Here is an 18276-nt window from a genome sequence, read left to right on the forward strand (position 1 = left end):
TCACCACCGAGTTCTGCGGCGGCTGCCAGAGCGTCGGCCATCAGTTAGCACCTCCCCTTCCTTCTGGGAGTAGTAGCTAGGCAACCGTGGACGTCTAGGAGAGAGGAGGACTGGCGGCTGCGTTAGTGCCCCTGGCGGCGAACAACGAGCGCTGCAGTTACCTCTTACAGTTTTTACCCTCCCCTCTCTCCACCCCCTTTGCCCCCGCCCACCCCTCCGCCACTTCGGCTCCTCCCTCCTCTTCTCTCTCTTGCTCTCCTTCCTCCTCCGCCTCCTCAGCTCTAGGGCTAGAATATCTATGGGTCGAAACGTGATGCGATGAATCCGAGAAAGACCGAAACTGGGACGCGGAGTGCGGCGGAAGCGGCGGGACTCCTGGGCATGGGGGCTTCACCACAATAGAGACAGCGCCCCCACTCTCCCCCGCCAGCCCCTCTGGAGCGAAGCCCCCAAACACCCTCAGGAAAAGGATGGCGGCGGCACCTACCCAGATCGAAGCCGGTGGGTGGCTGTGTCCGGGGGTTAAGAGGATGGGGGCTTAGCGCGGCGGCTGTCAGTTTCTTTTGAAAAAGCTTCTATTTCTCTTTGCCTCCCTCTCAACCTCTCCCACCCCCCCCTCCTTTTCCTCAGAGCTGTATTACCTGATCGCTAGATTCTTGCAATCCGGACCCTGCAACAAATCCGCTCAGGTGAGAAGGGGAAGGAGATCTGGGAGTCTTGGGGAATGGTCCCAATGGGGAAATTGAGGCAGCAGAGTGTGCGGTTTCGTTGTGGTTGAGGTAAAGGCCGGCCTTGAGTAGCTCTACAGCCAGCGGCTGGGTTCGAATTGGGGAGGGAGGAATGGGTGATGGCCCGAGCTGCTCGTCGTAATCCGTGTTTCCCTTTTGCTCAGGTGCTAGTGCAGGAACTCGAGGAGCATCAGGTACGTAGCCCCATCGAGAAGAGGTGGGTAGGGTTTGGGTGAGACTGGAGGAAGGGGAGGGCAAGTAAGGGGCGGAGGGCAAGGGCTGGGAGGGAGCCTTAGATCTGGGCACTCATAGCTGTTGCTACAGGGGTGAACCGGCTCCTTCCCTCAAAGGGGGCGGATATCTCTGGGGTCCTAACTCACCCCATTTTATGCCTGTGGGAGGTGGTTTTTCAGGATTTCCTCCTCCTCGGCCTCCCCCCCACCCCTCCCCACACACACTCGTCTAGCTCTGAGACAACAGCTATCATGCCAGAGAAATAAAGACGCCAAGGGTCGAGGACCCGGACCCAAGCTGGGTCGGGTTGATGCGGAGCAGAGGCTTGGCCTTTATCGTTGCCCCCTCCACCCTTTCTTTTTGCCGGCCCCCAGCTTATTCCGCGCCGCTTAGACTGGGAGGGGAGAGAGCACCGAAGAAGCTTCGAGGATCTGGTGAGTAAAGTTTTCATTTCAACTCAACCCAACTCTTTCTTCACTCCCTTTCCACCACCTTGTACCCCCAACCTACCCCCGACCCCTCTACCGACGCGGCTCTAGAGCTCCGTGCTGAGCCGATGAACGTCCCTTCCCCCCTCTTGGCGAGTCGGAGAAAGGGTATCTTGCCCTCCCCTTGGCCTCGTTTGTTTCCACCCGAAAACTTTGAAGAATGTGAGTTGGTTATCAGAGATGCCGTATTGTGGTTTATAAATATGTTACAAACATCAGGAAAGGCCCATTGTAGGGGGAAAAAGGAGAGAAACCCGGGGGTTATCTTGGGGCACGTACCAGGACTGACGCTGGCCAATGACAGCGTTGGTAACAGCCGGGAGTTCCGGATTAGTGGAAGAAAACTGGTTTCTGGTTGGTCCTGGCTTAAAATACGGGAACTGAGGCCAGGCTTAGCCTTTTTTGGGGAGGGGGGGGCGAGCAGTCGGGCGGCACGGCGAAGGGGCTTCCGAAGGGGAATTGACAGACCCCGGACTAGGGAAAAACGGCACAATTAAAAATAGTAGGGAGCATCGAGCTAATTACAAAACTTGCCAGGTTTAGATAATCGACTGAGGAATAATAGCATAATCATTGTGTATCTCAGATTTTAGAAAATAGCTTTAGTCATTATTAAATCGCGTTTGTGTACTTAAAATTTCACTAGATAAGAACTATATATTATGCGTTTTTTTGAGGACTAATGAAACACGACTTGGGATTTTCAAGGAGACAACAATGGTTTTTAAAATTTTAAAATAGAATGTACTTTAGTAAAGGACGAAAAGCTTTGGATTGACTGTTGTTTGTCTTATAGATATAATTCATAGTGTAAATGCACCTTCTGTTTGGCATTGACACACACAAAAAGGTGATCCTTTTTATTTGGGGGGGGGGTTTGTTACCTTATGTTATCCACTGGCACAGTCAGTTGGAAGGAAATGGAAGGAGAAAGGTATGATGTTACTAAAATCTAAATTCAGCTACTTTTCCTTCCGATAAGATCCGAATGGAGGAAAATTAAAGAAAGTTGGAGGATGTGGTAGACTCTAAATATAAATAACATAATTTAAAGTTTGCTTTCAGCAAGACAATATTTAAATTACTTTGGTGTTCATTTGATTTTTCTTTTTATTAAATTACAAGAATGAAGCCATGCTAATTACAAAAACTAAATTTTGTAGTTTTGCAAAGCACAGAAAATGGTATAATACTTGAGATGAGGATAAACTCCATCATCTGTACTATTATTAAATGGCAAAAATTCTCAGATAGATAAAAATTATTTCTGAAAAACTGCTTGTATTTCCAGTTTATTTAATTTGTAGTCACACCTTTTTGTTGGACTGAAGTCCTGCCAAAAAAGGGCAAAAACAACAATGTCTACCAATATGTTTTAACACTTCATGACTAATGTGGTTTTGAAAATAGTGCTTCATACTAAGGTGTATCGACAATTTTTTTGGTTAACATTTATTTGTCTCTAAGTCTACCATTTTAAGCAAGTAGCATTTTTTAAAAGGAAAACCCTTTTTAAAAATTAACTTGATGTGGTAAAAAGTAAATGAGCATCAAAATTATTAAAAATACAGTCTTCTAACCACACACACATATACACAGAAACACACACAGAGAAAAACAAAAAACTAAACAAAGCCCAGTTTACTAGACTTCCTTTCCTTATATTGTAAAGGCATATTTTCATGTATTTGCAATAAGTATCCACTTCATGCTTTATATTTTCTTAACACTTTTACATATACTTATCCATATTTGAATAGCTATTGTTATTTTAATGGCAAGGAAAGATTCAATTTTATTTAAGTTGCTGTGATTAGAACTCAATTGCTAGTTGAGCATTTGGGTTACTTGCAGTTTTTCACTAATATCTTTGCATAGTTAAGTAGTCATTCTGCTTTTTCTCCCTTTTTTTCCCCAGTTGTTTTCCTGGGCTATATTTCTGAAGTGGAGTTATCAGGTCAGGGGTCTCATCCATTTTATATATTATAAAATTGCTCTCCAGGAGAGTGTACTAATTTATAATCTAACCGTCTAGATACTTAGAATGAATTTTTAAAATCTTTTGGTGGCTTTAATAGGTGAAAATAATCCTCTTTGTTTATTTAATTAGCTATTTTCTGTTAGTGAGGCTTTAACTTTAGCAAGTTATTTTTTAATTATTGTTAATCCATTTGTATATTCCTGTGTATACATGATTTTCACCTTTCTTTTTAATTTATTGTTTTTATAATTCCTTATACATTTTTAATTTTTATATACACAGAATTTCTCTATTAATATTATCCTTAGTTTAGATAGTGTTATCTTCTTTGATTTTTGCTTAATTTTTATGTTGTACATATAGGCTTTTATTTTTCCACACCAGGATCCAATTTTTCTAGGGATAATACATTTTGATAATATAGTTTTATTTTTCATCATATGTCTGTTCTCTACCTATAGATTTCTTTGTAAGGGGAGATGAAACAGAGCTGAATAAGAATTTGAACAGAAGGAAAAGATGTGGCTGAGAACTGAGTGTGTAGTGTTAGATGGATTGCTAGATTCATCAGTTGTTGATAAAAATGATTTCAAATCTGATGTGAGATTTTGAGTGGCTTCATTGTAGGAGAGATGGATGTTTTTCTTGGGGTATTTTTTAAAGTGCTGTTAGAACAATGGATTTAAACAGTGTGATCTTTGATTTAGCTACATATTTTTTATTGAAATTTAGGACAAAGTGTTATTAATTAGTATAACCTTATATGTTAAATTATATTGCAGAATTTCAAACTTAAATGTACTGGGATATTAAAAGGAAAGAATACAAATGCATAATAAAGAGGGAAAGGAGTATAAACAAGGATATCAAAATAGTGAATTAAAATTGCATAGTCAAGTATACTACATACTTGAAACAAAAATCCTGCCTTTCTGTCCATATGAATATTTTTAATTGAATTGTAAAAAAACTATCCTGCTTAGCTTGATTTATCCAGAAGAATACTAAGGTAATATGTTGGATTTCTTCAGCACGTATTACTACTGTTACTATTACATAGTCTAAAAATCCCTCTTTTTCTTTCTTAAATCTGATTTAGTGTTTTACTTATAATTTGAAACACCAGGAAAGGTGCTTTTTTTGTTAAACCTACTTGCAGCCAAATATCAACATGTTGGGATCTAAAGTGCCTTTTAAAAATGAGTCTTGGTGAAATGTTTGTCAGTATATGTTGAACTGTAACATTTTTTATTATGACATTAGACAATTCTAAATTAATTTTCAGAGTTTTGTAGTGATACAGGGAGAGATTTGAAGTCAGGGTGATTGTTTCTGAAGTTTGATCTGAGGATTTTTCTTTATTTCTGCTTGACTTATTTACAATATAATAGAATTAGATTTGCTTCTTACTTTTTAAGGTAGATAATTTAAGTAATTACAAATGTCCTTTCATTTGTGGTGACCCTGTTGAATTGTTCACTATTTTATTACTTCCTCCTTGGAGCTTTACTGGGGATGATCATTGGGAATGACAGAGCAGTGAGGAGTGTGTGTGTGTGTGTGTGTGTGTGTGTGTAAATGAATAGTTTTTGTTAATACACAAATTTTACATATTGGAAAGATGACTTGGAAACATTTTTAAAGACATACCTTAAGATTTTTTAATCATTTTGTGGGTACTTTTATCATAAGACTGAACCAGAGACATAATTATCTTTAGGTGTGGTGTTTATTTTTACATTTATTCAGCATTTTTCATCTGTAGAATTGAAAGCACCAATTAGTGCTTACATTTGGAGTGGCATAGATTGTATTGCCTTTGTTTTATATGGAAAAGACTTGAAGCAGTTTTATGCTATTTAAAAAAAAAAAGAAAACTTTATCAAGATTTTAATCTTCACTCGTATCTTTAAAAGTAATACATCTATGGTGATATATGCCATTATAAGAATTTACACCTGCATTTAATATACTTAAGTTTAAAAATGTTTTCACATTATTTCATTTGATCCTCACCAACTGCTTTTAAATACCATATTTGAATTCCAGACATACCTGTATTTTTTTCTCCTCTTACCCAGCTCTTGTTCTCTAGTTACTAGTAATAGCTTAAACTGTCTAGTAGAACTGTAGAATGATCTTTGAGTGCTAGTAGCATGGTTGTTGCATCTCTAAGTGTGGAAGCAATTTAAGCATGTGTGACTTATTAACTGTTATGTGAACACACAGCCATAGTTAGGAACAGAATGCATCGTGGGAAACCAAAAGGCATGTGCTGCTTGACCCCCTTGTAGATATAATGCTAACTGATAGGTATGGCAGACAGCAATCAATGTCTGGAAACTGGTATTCTTTGCTACTGATTTGCTTGAGCCACATCAGTTTTAGCTATTCATCTGGATTGATCCTTGGCTTTTCCCCCCACACTTGGGCTCTAGGAATACATTTTCAGTGATTAAAACCCCTTTGGAGATTTCTCATCAGTCCTGGGAGAACTAGTATCTCAGCACAAATGAGATGGTATTAAGTAAATGAAGAGAGTGAGAATTTGGATTGGGTGAATGTTTCTTATAAAATTTTGTCCCGAAAGAACCTTTGTGACATTTGACTATTAAGTTTAGTTTGTGTGTTTTTGTTAAAGTTTTACTGATGTTGGTTATTGATTGATTAGTAATTTTTTGTAGGGATTAAAATAGTAATTTAAAGTCAGTTTAATGCTTATGTCATATTTTAGAGATGCTTTTAATTTTTTCAAATAGAATTTTGTGGGTAGTAGAAAAGGCCATAATATTTAGTCATTACTTGCTGAGCCACCCTGGGCAAGTTACTTAACCTCTTAGAGGATCAATTTCTTCATTTATAAAATAAGAACCCCCACCTGTTTTGCAAGGTTGTTATGTGGATCAAATGAGTTAAATATGAAAGAATGCAAATGAGCGCAAATAAGTTGGTTACTACAATTTACTGTATTTTAAAAATAGAACACAGAGTTTGAATGACCAGCATTAAAATCTGAAGAACTATGACCCCAGAATTTATGTTTTCTTAGCTAGCTAATTATCACTACCCAATTTTCCTAGTAATTTTTCTTTTTATAAGGTAAGCGATATATATAATAGTAACATTAAAAAAAGCATTTAGAAAGTGTCAGAATTGAGCCCAAAATGAGTGTTTTTGAAGTGCATCTATGTTAAACAAAGAATGATTATTATGTCAAAAGATATTTAGTGTTATTTGCATTTTTATGAATTACAGAAAATAATTCAGTGTAATACTGGAACAGTATTCACTGATTTTTAAGAAGTGGAAGGTATCTTTTCCCATGTCTTGCAGGGATCCTCAACCCTTCTGATTGATTTCTTCTTATCCTAATCTTATTTTCTACACATGACTGATAATTTATTTCTTGTACTTTATATTACCTTGTTGAATGTGTTTTTCTTATGCCTTTTAGTACCTACCGTGGCGCTTTATAATTAACTAATTCTTACTTGTTCAATTTTCTTAAATTTTAAAACAGTGTTTCATGGTATATACTTTTTACATATGCTAATCTGCTAGCTGGCATGGAGTTCTTTTCATTGGACCTTTCTCTCCTGAGAAACTTGTAGAATGTGGTTGGGTCCCTAGTTCTTGTCTCGATGTCATCTGACCTTAAAGTTATAGTACTTTTAGTACTTTCTTGAGGCAGTATAACCCAGAGAATACTTGAGCCCTAGGTGGATTGCTTTGCCTGTTTCATTCCTGAGGAAATCTTAAAACTAATAAAAAGAAAAAGATGCTATGAACTATGATTAATATTTTCAAAAGAAAGTGATAGGAAGTCTTAACACTGTAGCCCACCCTGTTAACCAGTGGTTATTACTACAATGGGGAGGCCTGTTTTCTTTCCTTTGCTGCCCAGTTTTTCATTTCTCCTTCAAATTCATCAAACATTAAAACTAATTTTTTAAAATTATAAAGGTAATATTGGATTATTGTAGACATTTATATTTTACTGGAATGTATCAAGCAGAAAATGAACTATTAATTTTTAATATTCTCTTTCATTCTTCTTTTTTGTACAAATATGTGCATTTTTTTACTTCAAAACCAGATGGTACTCCGGATAGTGTTTGATTTTTTTTTTTAACTTAATGTTATGGAGGTGCATCTTAAACCTTGAGGAGATGTATGTACTAGGCACTGTGAAAGTGTTTTCTTTTTGCCTGGAATGCTTTCTCCTTGTCTCTCTTGTTACCTTTCACTTAGAATCCGGGTGTGAAATTAGACATGAACCCCTATCCCCAGGGTGAATGAGGTACTGTACTTTATGCCTTTAGCTTTCTGTACTAAACCTCTGGGCACTTGTAGATTTGATTTGTTTCTATCTATTAGTTTTCCCAACTTGGACTATGGATCCTCTTAGGGCAGCAATTTAATCTTTCATTATATCCCTATACTTTAAACGTCTGAATGAATGAATGCGTAAGTGAATGGTTTTGTTTTTGTTTTACAAATAATATTAAGTAGCTATCATTACTCCCTGTTTTACAGATGAGGGAGCTCAGAGTCAGAGAGGCTGAATAACTTCGCAGGTCACATAAGTAGGGGCCTGGGGATGCTGGAAAAATTCAAATCCAAGTCTTTTCCCTGTATCACACTCCCAAAAGGAGTAACAGCTAGTCAGTTTTAGAACTTGAGTAATTCAGGCTCTTAGACTTAAGAGTATCATGCTTATCTTAAAGCCTTGCTGTATTTTTCAAAATCTGTTTCGTTTTCTGTCCCTAGATATCAGAAAGTCCTATGATAAACTGCATATGTGCTTTTTCTCTTCCCCCTCCTCCACCAGAAAAAAGAACATTTTAAATCTCAGATAAAATGTTGCATTTTACTTCTTCAGCATATGTTCTCAGTTTCATTCTTCAGTTTTCCTATGTAGTCATGATTTTAGTTATAAAACAAAATATACAATTCTGTTTTCTTCGTTTTTTAGTTACTTGTCTGATCCTATTATTTCAAAACGCCGAAGTAAAAATACTATCATGGCCATCTGAAAATTAGTATTTCAAATATAGCTCTTGGTGCAGGCCTGGCCCCCTGAGATTAGGGACCCTTTGTGTTTTATTCAGTGCCCAGCTGGATTTCTTTTAACTAATTATGACTAGTAGGATCTCTCTGGTCTTCTCAGTTGTCATAATGATTTTGGAATGTGGTAATTTCAGTTGTTAGATTTGCTCTTTAGGTCAGCCAGTCTTCCTGTTAAGAAGGTTTATTTATAATCTAGGCTTCATTTAATTTCTTTCAGTTTATTCAGATTTATAGTTTTAATTTTTTGTAGTCTTTGTATTAATCACCTTCATTTTTCAGCTGCCTTAATGGGGCAGTAATAGAAATAACAGTGGGCAGAGAGACCCAGATTGCTATTCATTCATTGTGACCATTGGACATCATTTCTCTGAATCTGTTTTTCCTACTCAGATATGGAATTAAGTTAATTATATATAAGGATCCTTCCAGTTCAAAAGTTTTATAATTTAACTCCTTGGAGTTTTTTTTTTAACAAAATAATACAGAAGTTTGTATTATACTCTTGAACTGTGTTTTTAGAGAATGGTTTTCTTCTTCCAATCTGAAAGCACTTGTTCTCTTACTTGTTGGTCATTATATTCCAGAAAGAGAAATTTGGTTAAATAATTGAAATTAGAATGCTTTGAGTTTTAATAAAAAAATAGCTTTTAATAAGGCATTAATTTCATAGAATATTTTTAATACATACTTTTGATATTATATTTTATTATATATTTCATTATATTCACATGTAATTCTAATATAGAATTTTTTTAAAAACTTAGAAATGTAATTACTGAGTGTAGGTAAGAGTTCTTATGTTTAAAAAGATCACCTTTAAGAAATTCCAGCTTTAATCAAAGAACATGGGTTGAAGTAAATGTTTATACCACTTCTAAGTCCTGAAGTTTGATTTAGAAGACACTGTTATTTGCAAGAACTGTGCTGATAAAGTCTGGAAGCCTGCTAATGTTATTTAAAGGAGAAGAGCATGTTCAAACTCAAAAGTATTGTTACTGCCATTGTGTTGATAGAATTTCTCTGTGTTCCTGTAGTACTGTTTTATAATCAAATTTTTATTGATTTTAGAGTAATCAGTTTTTGAATGGGACTGCCTAGAAGTTGAGTAATTTTTCTGTTGTATAGGGTGAAAAGCAAACTTGTGAACTTTATTTAATAGTTTATAATGCAGATTTTCAAGGGGGAAAATTTGAGAGTAGATGAGCCTTGTTTTAGTTGCTTAATTAATGATTCTGTGTTTTAAAATAATTACCGAGGAAATGATAAAAAGTTTATATAATTGTTGGTGCAGATGTTAAAGAATCCACCTGCCAATGCAGGAGACACACACAAGAGGCATAGGTTCAGTCCCTGCGCTGGGAAGATCCCCTGAAGGAGGAAATGGCAACCCATTCCAGTATTCTTGCCTGGAAAATTCCATGGATCTCGCAAGCTACAGTTCACAGGGTCACAAAGAGTCAGACGGAAATGACCGTGCACATGCACACCCATGTGCGCACGTACACACACACACACACCTGAAAATCGAACATCATTTTTTTAAAAATTTGTTTTCATTATTTATTTGGATGTACACACACATCTGTCTTAGTTGCGGCAGGCAGGATCTTTGATCTTTGTTGCTGCATGCGGGATCTTTAGTTGCAGCATTCAAACTCTTAGCTGTGGCATGTGAGAACTAGTTCTCTGACCAAAGGTCAAACCTGGAGTCTTAGCCACTGGACCATTAGGGAAGTCCCTAAACATCATTGTTTTTATAAAATGAAGTAGCCAGGGGGCCTAAGATTTCAGTTCAAGACATAATTGTTGAAATATTCAACTTTAAGTAGTAAGGGTTTTTGAAGTAAGATTATATTTATTTTTTGTCCTTTTCTTACTGCTTGATTCTTAATAAAATTTATATAATCATAAAAAAGACATAAATCTGACAGGTTTCTATAAGAGGGTAATTCTCAAAATTCATATCAGAGAACTCCTATTTTCTGGGTATATATTACTGTATATTTCAAGTTCTAGGGTAGTTAGTTTTTTGTAACTCTTGAGATGGTAATGAAATGAGGAAAAGAAAATTGATAGAATAGAAAATACCACTGAAGACATCAACTACCATCATGTGTAAAGCCTTCTTATAACATTTTCTTGGTGGAAAATGTTAACAGAAGCCCAGTTTATACAAGACAGTTTTTTTTGGGAAAAAGGCACAAACTATTATAGATGTTAATATGCTGTATTTTAAGGCTTTTTTCTTTGTGATGTATATATTTTTGGGAGTATTAATTATATTTGTGTGTAGGCCTATTTAGGAATGCCCTCTTGTGGAGATGATGAATTACAAACTAGGGTTCTAGGATATCAGTGTCTCTGAAAAGTGAAAGTCGCTCAGTTGTGTGACCCCATGGACTATACAGTCCATGGAATTCTCCAGGCCAGAATACTGCAGTGGGTAGCCTTTCTCTTCTCCAGGGGATCTTCCCAACCCAGGGATCGAACCCAGGTCTTCTGCATTGCAATAAATTCTTTTTTTTTTTTAATTTATTTATTTTTTCAGTGGGCTTTGTCATACATTGACATGAATCGGCAGTAGATTTACACGTATTCCCCATCCCGATCCCCCCTCCCACCTCCCTCTCCACCCGATTCCTCTGGGTCTTCCCAGTGCACCAGGCCCGAGCACTTGTCTCATGCATCCCACCTGGGCTGGTGACCTGTTTCACCATAGATAATATACATGCTGTTCTTTCGCAACATCCCACCCTCATCTTCTCCCACAGAGTTCAAAAGTCTGTTCTGTATTTCTGTGTCTCTTTTTCTGTTTTGCATATAGGGTTATCGTTACCATCTTTCTAAATTCCATATATATGTGTTTAGTATATTGTAATGGTCTGTATCTTTCTGGCTTACTTCACTCTGTATAATGGGCTCCAGTTTCATCCATCTCATTAGAACTGATTCAAATGAATTCTTTTTAACGGCTGAGTAATATTCCATGGTGTATATGTACCACAGCTTCCTTATCCATTCATCTGCTGATGGGCATCTAGGTTGCTTCCATGTCCTGGCTATTATAAACAGTGCTGCGATGAACATTGGGGTGCACGTGTCTCTTTCAGATCTGGTTTCCTCAGTGTGTATGCCCAGAAGTGGGATTGCTGGGTCATATGGCAGTTCTATTTCCAGTTTTTTAAGAAATCTCCACACTGTTCTGCATAGCGGCTGTACTAGTTTGCATTCCCACCAACAGTGTAAGAGGGTTCCCTTTTCTCCACACCCTCTCCAGCGCAATAGATTCTTTAAGGGAAGCCCATCAGTGTCTCTAGGTAACAAAAAAAAAAAAGGGGGCTTTTAAATTGAATCATCACCTGCTTTGACTTTAATATTACTTGTATTATTTTAGTTCTATGTAGTTAATTGCTTAGAAACAAACTAGATTTGTATGAAGTAACTGAAAGAATTGGCTTGATCCTTTGTCCCAATCCAGATGCAAATGAAAAGTAATCAGATTAAGTTGCCATTCTTCCAGACCATCATGACAGTTGCGCAGGCCCCAGTGATTTGGGTAGATCAAAATTGGTTTGTGGGGGCTTCTCCGATGGTCCAGTGGTTAATACTTCCACAGCAGGAGGCATGGGTTCTATCCCAGGTCTGGAACTAAGATCCCACATGTCATGTCCTGTGGCAAAAAAAAAAAAAAAGGTTTTCGAGGGGGCTTGTAAAAGATAATTGGCAATAAATAATTTTAAAAAGTCATAGTAGATCACTTATTCCCAGATCCTACATACATGTTGGATTGTAGTTCTTCAACCTGTGTTTCCTAAGAAAACAATCTGATAGGAGAAATATTTTTCCTCTGTGAATTCTTCTGATTTTGCTTGTAGGTAGACTTTGGTTTTTTATTTATTCATTGATTCAGTGAACCAGTATTTATCAAGAACACACATAATCTCTTCTGCTGGTGATCATTAAGGATGATTTACAAAATTATCTTTTGTACTATATTGTTCTTGATTTGGTGGTAATATATTGATGTGTGTTCTATGTGATGGCAGGTATATATACACACACACACATATGTGTTTCTCTCTCTCTATAGCACTTAGAAAAATTGGCATTGTAACTTTATAACTAGATAGATTTTAGGACCTTTTGTCAAGATGAGAATGTAGGTGTTCTTTTTATCTAAGGATTTTTAATATTCTAGTTTACCCTGTTTACTGTTTTAATAATTAGGTATTTGTGAAACACATCCGTAACTTTAACACTAGCTTAGATAAAAAATGGAAACCACTTTTGTTGTTTTATTGTCTCATTCCTGTCTGCATTTGTTAACCATCTTCAAAAATTGTGTTTTACAAATGAGTTGTTGCATTGAATTTTAAGTACATAGGTTAGTTGTTTAGAACATGGTATATAAAATTATCATTAATTTTATACTCTTTTGAAAACCAATTAGCTTTTTTAGGGAAAGAGTGCTGCTTTAATTAAGCAAATATGTACTGTTAATCCTAAAGGGGCTTAAGTGGGAGTTTTATGGAAGTAATACCTTTGTTTGCATTCTTATCATTTATATAGAATCTAGATTCTCTGATTCTTGATCAGTTTGTCCCTGCTGATCAAGTACTAGTAGAATTTAGCCATCATCTTTGTACTTCTTTGCTGTTTTGTAACACTTACTTGTATAAGATGAACAGCTAAGCAAATGATTTAATCAAAACATGTAAAAGTAAGTTAAACTGCCTTGTCATTTACAGGTTAATATTTGTTTAAATGGTGCTTAATTCTTTGTAGCTGTTTCCTAAATTTGGTTGAAGTATTAAATATTTAAAATGTTGTTTTCCTTGTTGTGTACTTTAAAATTGTACTTTGTTCCATATTGGAGCAGTTTGGTAATATTTTTAAACCAAATTTGTTTTCCTGTATTTCATTTATGCTTTTTAGGTGGCAGCCAATGCACACATTCCTCCAGACTACCTCCTTAAAATTTGTGAGCGGATTGGTCCCTTACTAGATAAGGAGATCCCTCAGAGTGTTCCTGGGGTACAGACATTACTCGGTGTTGGTCGGCAGTCTCTGTTAAGGGATGCCAAAGGTAAGATTTTTACAGTTTTTAGAGAAAGGAATATTTTTATGTGAATGAAATGTTCCCAGGCTTTTCTAAATACTAATTTTCTTCTAGTGTTTCTTATCTTGCCAATCTTGTTTTTATTTTCCTAGTATACAAGTAAATTTCTAGAGGCCTAAATGGTGCCCTTTTCTGTAAAACAGTGAATACTGTAGAGGTAAAGGATATAAAATCTCTTTGTAACCCTGTGGAATAGAGATCTCAAAAGATCACTGCTCTGATTAGTACAGTATAAATGTGTAAAATATTCTTTCATTACATTTTGATGTTCTTAATCTTTGAGTCTTGATATTCTAATCACAAGGGGTATTTCATAACAGGTAAATTAGAATTATGATTTGTCAAGATGTTTATATTTAAAGATATTTAAACAAAGGTATCAATCCATCATTTTTCAGTAACAGTTACTCTACTCCACTGTTTTCAGTCTTTTACAGATTTTCCCCAAAGTTGTTTTTTAATTTATTAATTGATTTATGGCTGCACTGGGTCTTTGTTGCTGTGTGCAGGCTTTCTCTAGTTGCAGTGAACAGGGGCTCCTCTCTAGTTGTGGTGCTTGGGTTTCTTATTACCGTGGCTTCTCTTGTTGCGGAGCACAGGCTCTAGGCTCTAGGACTTCAGTAGCTGTGGCACACGAGCTCAGTAGTTGTGGTACACAGGCTTAGTTGCCCTATGGCTTGTGGAATCTTCCTGGACCAGGGATCGAATCTGCATCCCCTGCATTGGCAGATGGATTCGTAACCACTGGACTACCAGGGAAGTCCTCCCCAAAGTTTTACATGGAACCCCAGTATGTAAATTATATAGATAGAATTTTCTGAACATAAAAATGTGTAATTAGGTGTTAAGGATGCCTTAGTGAATTAAATACTTCAGGTCTATCTAGAAACCAATTTATTTCTGTTTTGCTTTTTTAGCATAATGTTTTTAAAAATCCTAATTCACAAAGATAAATAAATGGTTGCATAAATGATACCAGTTTTTTTATTATCTCTTTTATAATTTAAGGAAATTCTTCGATTCAGTTAGCTTGACATCTTTTGGGAGATTGGTAGAATACTTTTGTTTCAAAGTTGAATTATTAGGAATATTTCATATTTGCTTGAATTTTGACATAAACATTAAAGACAAAAAACACAACTATTTTTACTCAGTTTTCATCTGATACATAGTGTTGTTACCTGTTACAGTACTGGCAGTCACTCCATAACATGAGCATACACAAAGTATAAATTTCTGAATTTTACTTGGCATACTTGTGCTATATCCATTTCCTTGCTTATACAGTTTTATATGAGTAGACATGTGTAAGCCTAAAGATCCAGAAGGGGACCAATATAAACTTAAAACCATATTAATCCATGACATATTTACATAAGATTCAAATATATGTATAATAAGAGCTTTGATTCTAGGTCAGCACAGAAAGTAAAATATCCTGATGATAATATGAAGGCATTGGTGTTTACCTGCCATAATATAGATTATAGCATGTTTAAACATATATGTTATTTTTTTATTGTGGTTTTAATAGTTATAAATGTATTTCAACAAATGAAATTTAAAATAGACATTTGCCTCTGAGGTGCAGTTTAAAAAATATTCTATGCCTTGACTAACTTTTGAATCTTTTTGTGTAGACTGTAAGAGTACACTATGGAATGGCTCTGCTTTTGCAGCTCTACATAGAGGCAGACCTCCAGAACTACCTGTAAATTATGTGAAACCTCCAAATGTGGGTGAGTAATGTCCATGTGAGTTATAAACACATTCTTGATTTGTTCCTTCCTGAACTCATTATAAACCCAAAAATAGGTATCAGAATTAAAATTGAAATGTAAATGAACTGCTTACGTTTTGAGGTGTTTCATGGTTGGTCCAGAATTTTTTTAAAGCATTTTTCTTAAAGCAAATATAATCATAGTTTTGTAAAAGGTGATTTTTTTTTAATTCATTTTCTTTCTTCCCCTCCCCTCTCTCCCTCCTCCTCCCTCCCCTGCTTCCCTCCTTTTCCTTTCCTCTTCCATCCTCTTCCCTTCTTTTTTCCCTCCTCTCCCCCTCCCTCCCTTCCCTCTTAAGACCCCTCCTTTTTCTCTCCTCTCTCCTTCCCCTCCCTATCCCCTTTCCTCCTCTCCCCGCTCTGCCTCCCCCATCCTCCCTGCCCCCTTCCACTTCTTTCCTCTCCTTGCCTGTCTTTTTCTTTCTTCTTAGCAGAAGCATTTCCTTTTTTATATACTTCAGGTGTTTTTAGCCATATGGAAGTGTATTTACATATTTCTGTGCCAAGCTCAAAGATTTTACAGGGAACTATGTAAAGACAGATTTTAGAAGGAAACAGAAGTATATTTTTCTTATATTTGCTTGCCAAACTTATAATGATGCAATAAGTTTTATCTTTATTAAAAGGAAGAAATATCACCCTTCCCATATGTAGTTTACTGAAATTCTTATGTCCTTTTCATATTATCCTGGGTCATCTCTGGCCAGAACATTGTAAAGAAATGCTAGTATGGTTCCTGAGAAGATCTAGCTAACAAAACCATTTATACTAAATTTAATTCTTGCAAAGACTGTATAGAACCAAGCAGATAGATGAGTAACTGCCACTCTGTTTTCCTATTTTCTCACTCTTCTGAACAATTAAATTATTTTATTTAGTGCCCAGTGCCTAGAGAATATTCCTTAAATTCGAATTGAAAAATAAGAATACATAATTAGCTTATAGAACTTATTTACCAAAAGAGGTTAGATAAATTTAGACTAGAAATAATTTTTAAAATATTTGGATGAAGTCATTGATAAAAGATTCATAAGCGTTATTAAGATAATTTTGGATTCTTTGATCTATATTGCCAATAGTACTCTTTGATAGCCTGGATTTTACCAGAAAAAGTAGACTACTAGGTTGAGTCTAATTTGACATGGTGTTTTTAACACTTTTTTTCATTTGCCGGGGTAGTTTGTTCACCATCCAGAATTTTCTGGTGTTCACTTTTCCCTTAAGCTTTATTGATAATTAATTGATTGAATTATATTGAGATAGCTTTTATTATTCATGTATTTATTTATGTTCGGAAGATATAATAGTTTTAGCCACACTATCAATATTGTTTATATGCTTTATTGCTTCCTTCAGTGGTCACATGTGAAGTGTTGAAGAGCAGTCTTTAGAGTATTAGGTTTTCAATATTTCTTTATTCTTCTCTTTTCTTTTAAAAAATTCTAATACTGCACATATGCATTTGAACTTTTGTTGGTTTTTTACAGTAATTGCATTGTAATTGAATTGTTATTCATAATGTTAATTGCTTGGGAATTTTAGTGTCCCTGTCATTGATGCTTTCACATTCTTAAATCTGCCATGTTATTTGAGGAGGAGCTATTAGAATAGAGATAGTTCAAATATGATATGTTTTCATGTAGTATGTACTAGTCAAGATACTTAAGTTCAACATATTTAGAATTCAGAACCTGATAAAAACTCAAGGGAGTTGACTAGGAATAGGAGATCTTTTAAAATTTGTCCTTTGAAATAGTTTTCTCATGGTGGAGTATAGTTTTCCATAGCTACTTTTAAATCAGTTTTATAGTTCCCCTATGTAAATAAAGCTTAATCATGAAAGTAAGTCTTAAAGGTTTTATAAAAGAATCTTAGCACTAGAAAGAACTTTTATTAATATTATTTCTTATCTTGGTCAAGTAAATGTGAAAAACACTGAGTTTAAAAAAATATGGGAAAAAATGACTACATGTAGGACTGCTCATATACTAAAATGCATTGTGAATCATCTCTTTGGGAGAACGTTATCTAAGTAATTTGACAGTGGAAATCCCTTTCCCTGTAACATTCTGAAAGTTTCCTGGTAATAAATTTGGGAAACTGGGTTGTAAACCCCTATTTACAGAAGAAAAATCCATAGCCCAGAGAAGTATGTGGCTGGAGTACATTACACTGCTTGTCTTTCAGTTTATTTCTGAACCATTTCATGGGGCATTCCCTGACAGTCCAGTGGTCAGGACTTTGTGCTGTCACTGCCAAGGTCCTGGTTCAATCCCAGCCCAAAAAAACAAACCAAAACCAAACAGATGTTACCAATACTTTGTAACATATCTATACTTACAGCACTCAGAAGATTGAGAATTAGCCGCATTACTTTTATTTTTTTTTTAAGTCAAGTACATTACGGTGTGTGTATGATTCACATAAAAAAATTCTCCCCTTTTTTTCTTTTGGTCCCTGCCATGAGGTTTGTGGGATCTTAGTTCCACAACCAGGGATTGAACCTGGCTGGCAGTGAAAGCTGAGTCCTAACCTCTGGACCACCAGGGAATTCCCAAGTTCTGCCCTTTTAAGTGTGCAGTTCAATGAGGTTTGACAAATGTATACATTTATATAACCACCAGTAGCACAATACAAATATGGAACATTTGTATCACTCCTTAAATGTCTTTCGTGCCTCCTTAGAGTCAGTCCCCTATTCCTCAATCCCTAGAAACCACTAATCTCTATCACTGTACTTTTGCCTTATTTAGAATCTCATCTTAATGCAATTATACAGTATGTAGCCTTTTGTGCTTGTTTGATTTTGCTTAGACCAAATTCTTCTGATTCATGCATATCATTTCACCAAGTTGTATTCTGTTGTATGGATATAC

At 35.9% G+C, this 18276-nt stretch overlaps 1 protein-coding gene across 1 annotated transcript in view; it reads left to right on the forward strand.

Moving 5' to 3' along the window:
• The first annotated feature begins 251 nt into the window (after positions 1 to 251).
• BRWD3 (bromodomain and WD repeat domain containing 3) overlaps positions 252 to 18276 on the forward strand; it is a 132334-nt gene continuing 114309 nt past the window's right edge. The window contains exons 1-6 of the mRNA XM_043459712.1: positions 252 to 501; positions 631 to 689; positions 893 to 922; positions 1337 to 1396; positions 13437 to 13587; positions 15261 to 15359. Of these exons, the coding sequence (XP_043315647.1) occupies positions 471 to 501; positions 631 to 689; positions 893 to 922; positions 1337 to 1396; positions 13437 to 13587; positions 15261 to 15359 (430 nt within the window). The 5' untranslated portion in view covers positions 252 to 470. The remainder of the gene's footprint in view (positions 502 to 630; positions 690 to 892; positions 923 to 1336; positions 1397 to 13436; positions 13588 to 15260; positions 15360 to 18276) is intronic.

The sequence above is a fragment of the Cervus canadensis genome, chromosome X (assembly GCF_019320065.1).
Source record: "Cervus canadensis isolate Bull #8, Minnesota chromosome X, ASM1932006v1, whole genome shotgun sequence".
Lineage (NCBI taxonomy): Eukaryota > Metazoa > Chordata > Mammalia > Artiodactyla > Cervidae > Cervus > Cervus canadensis.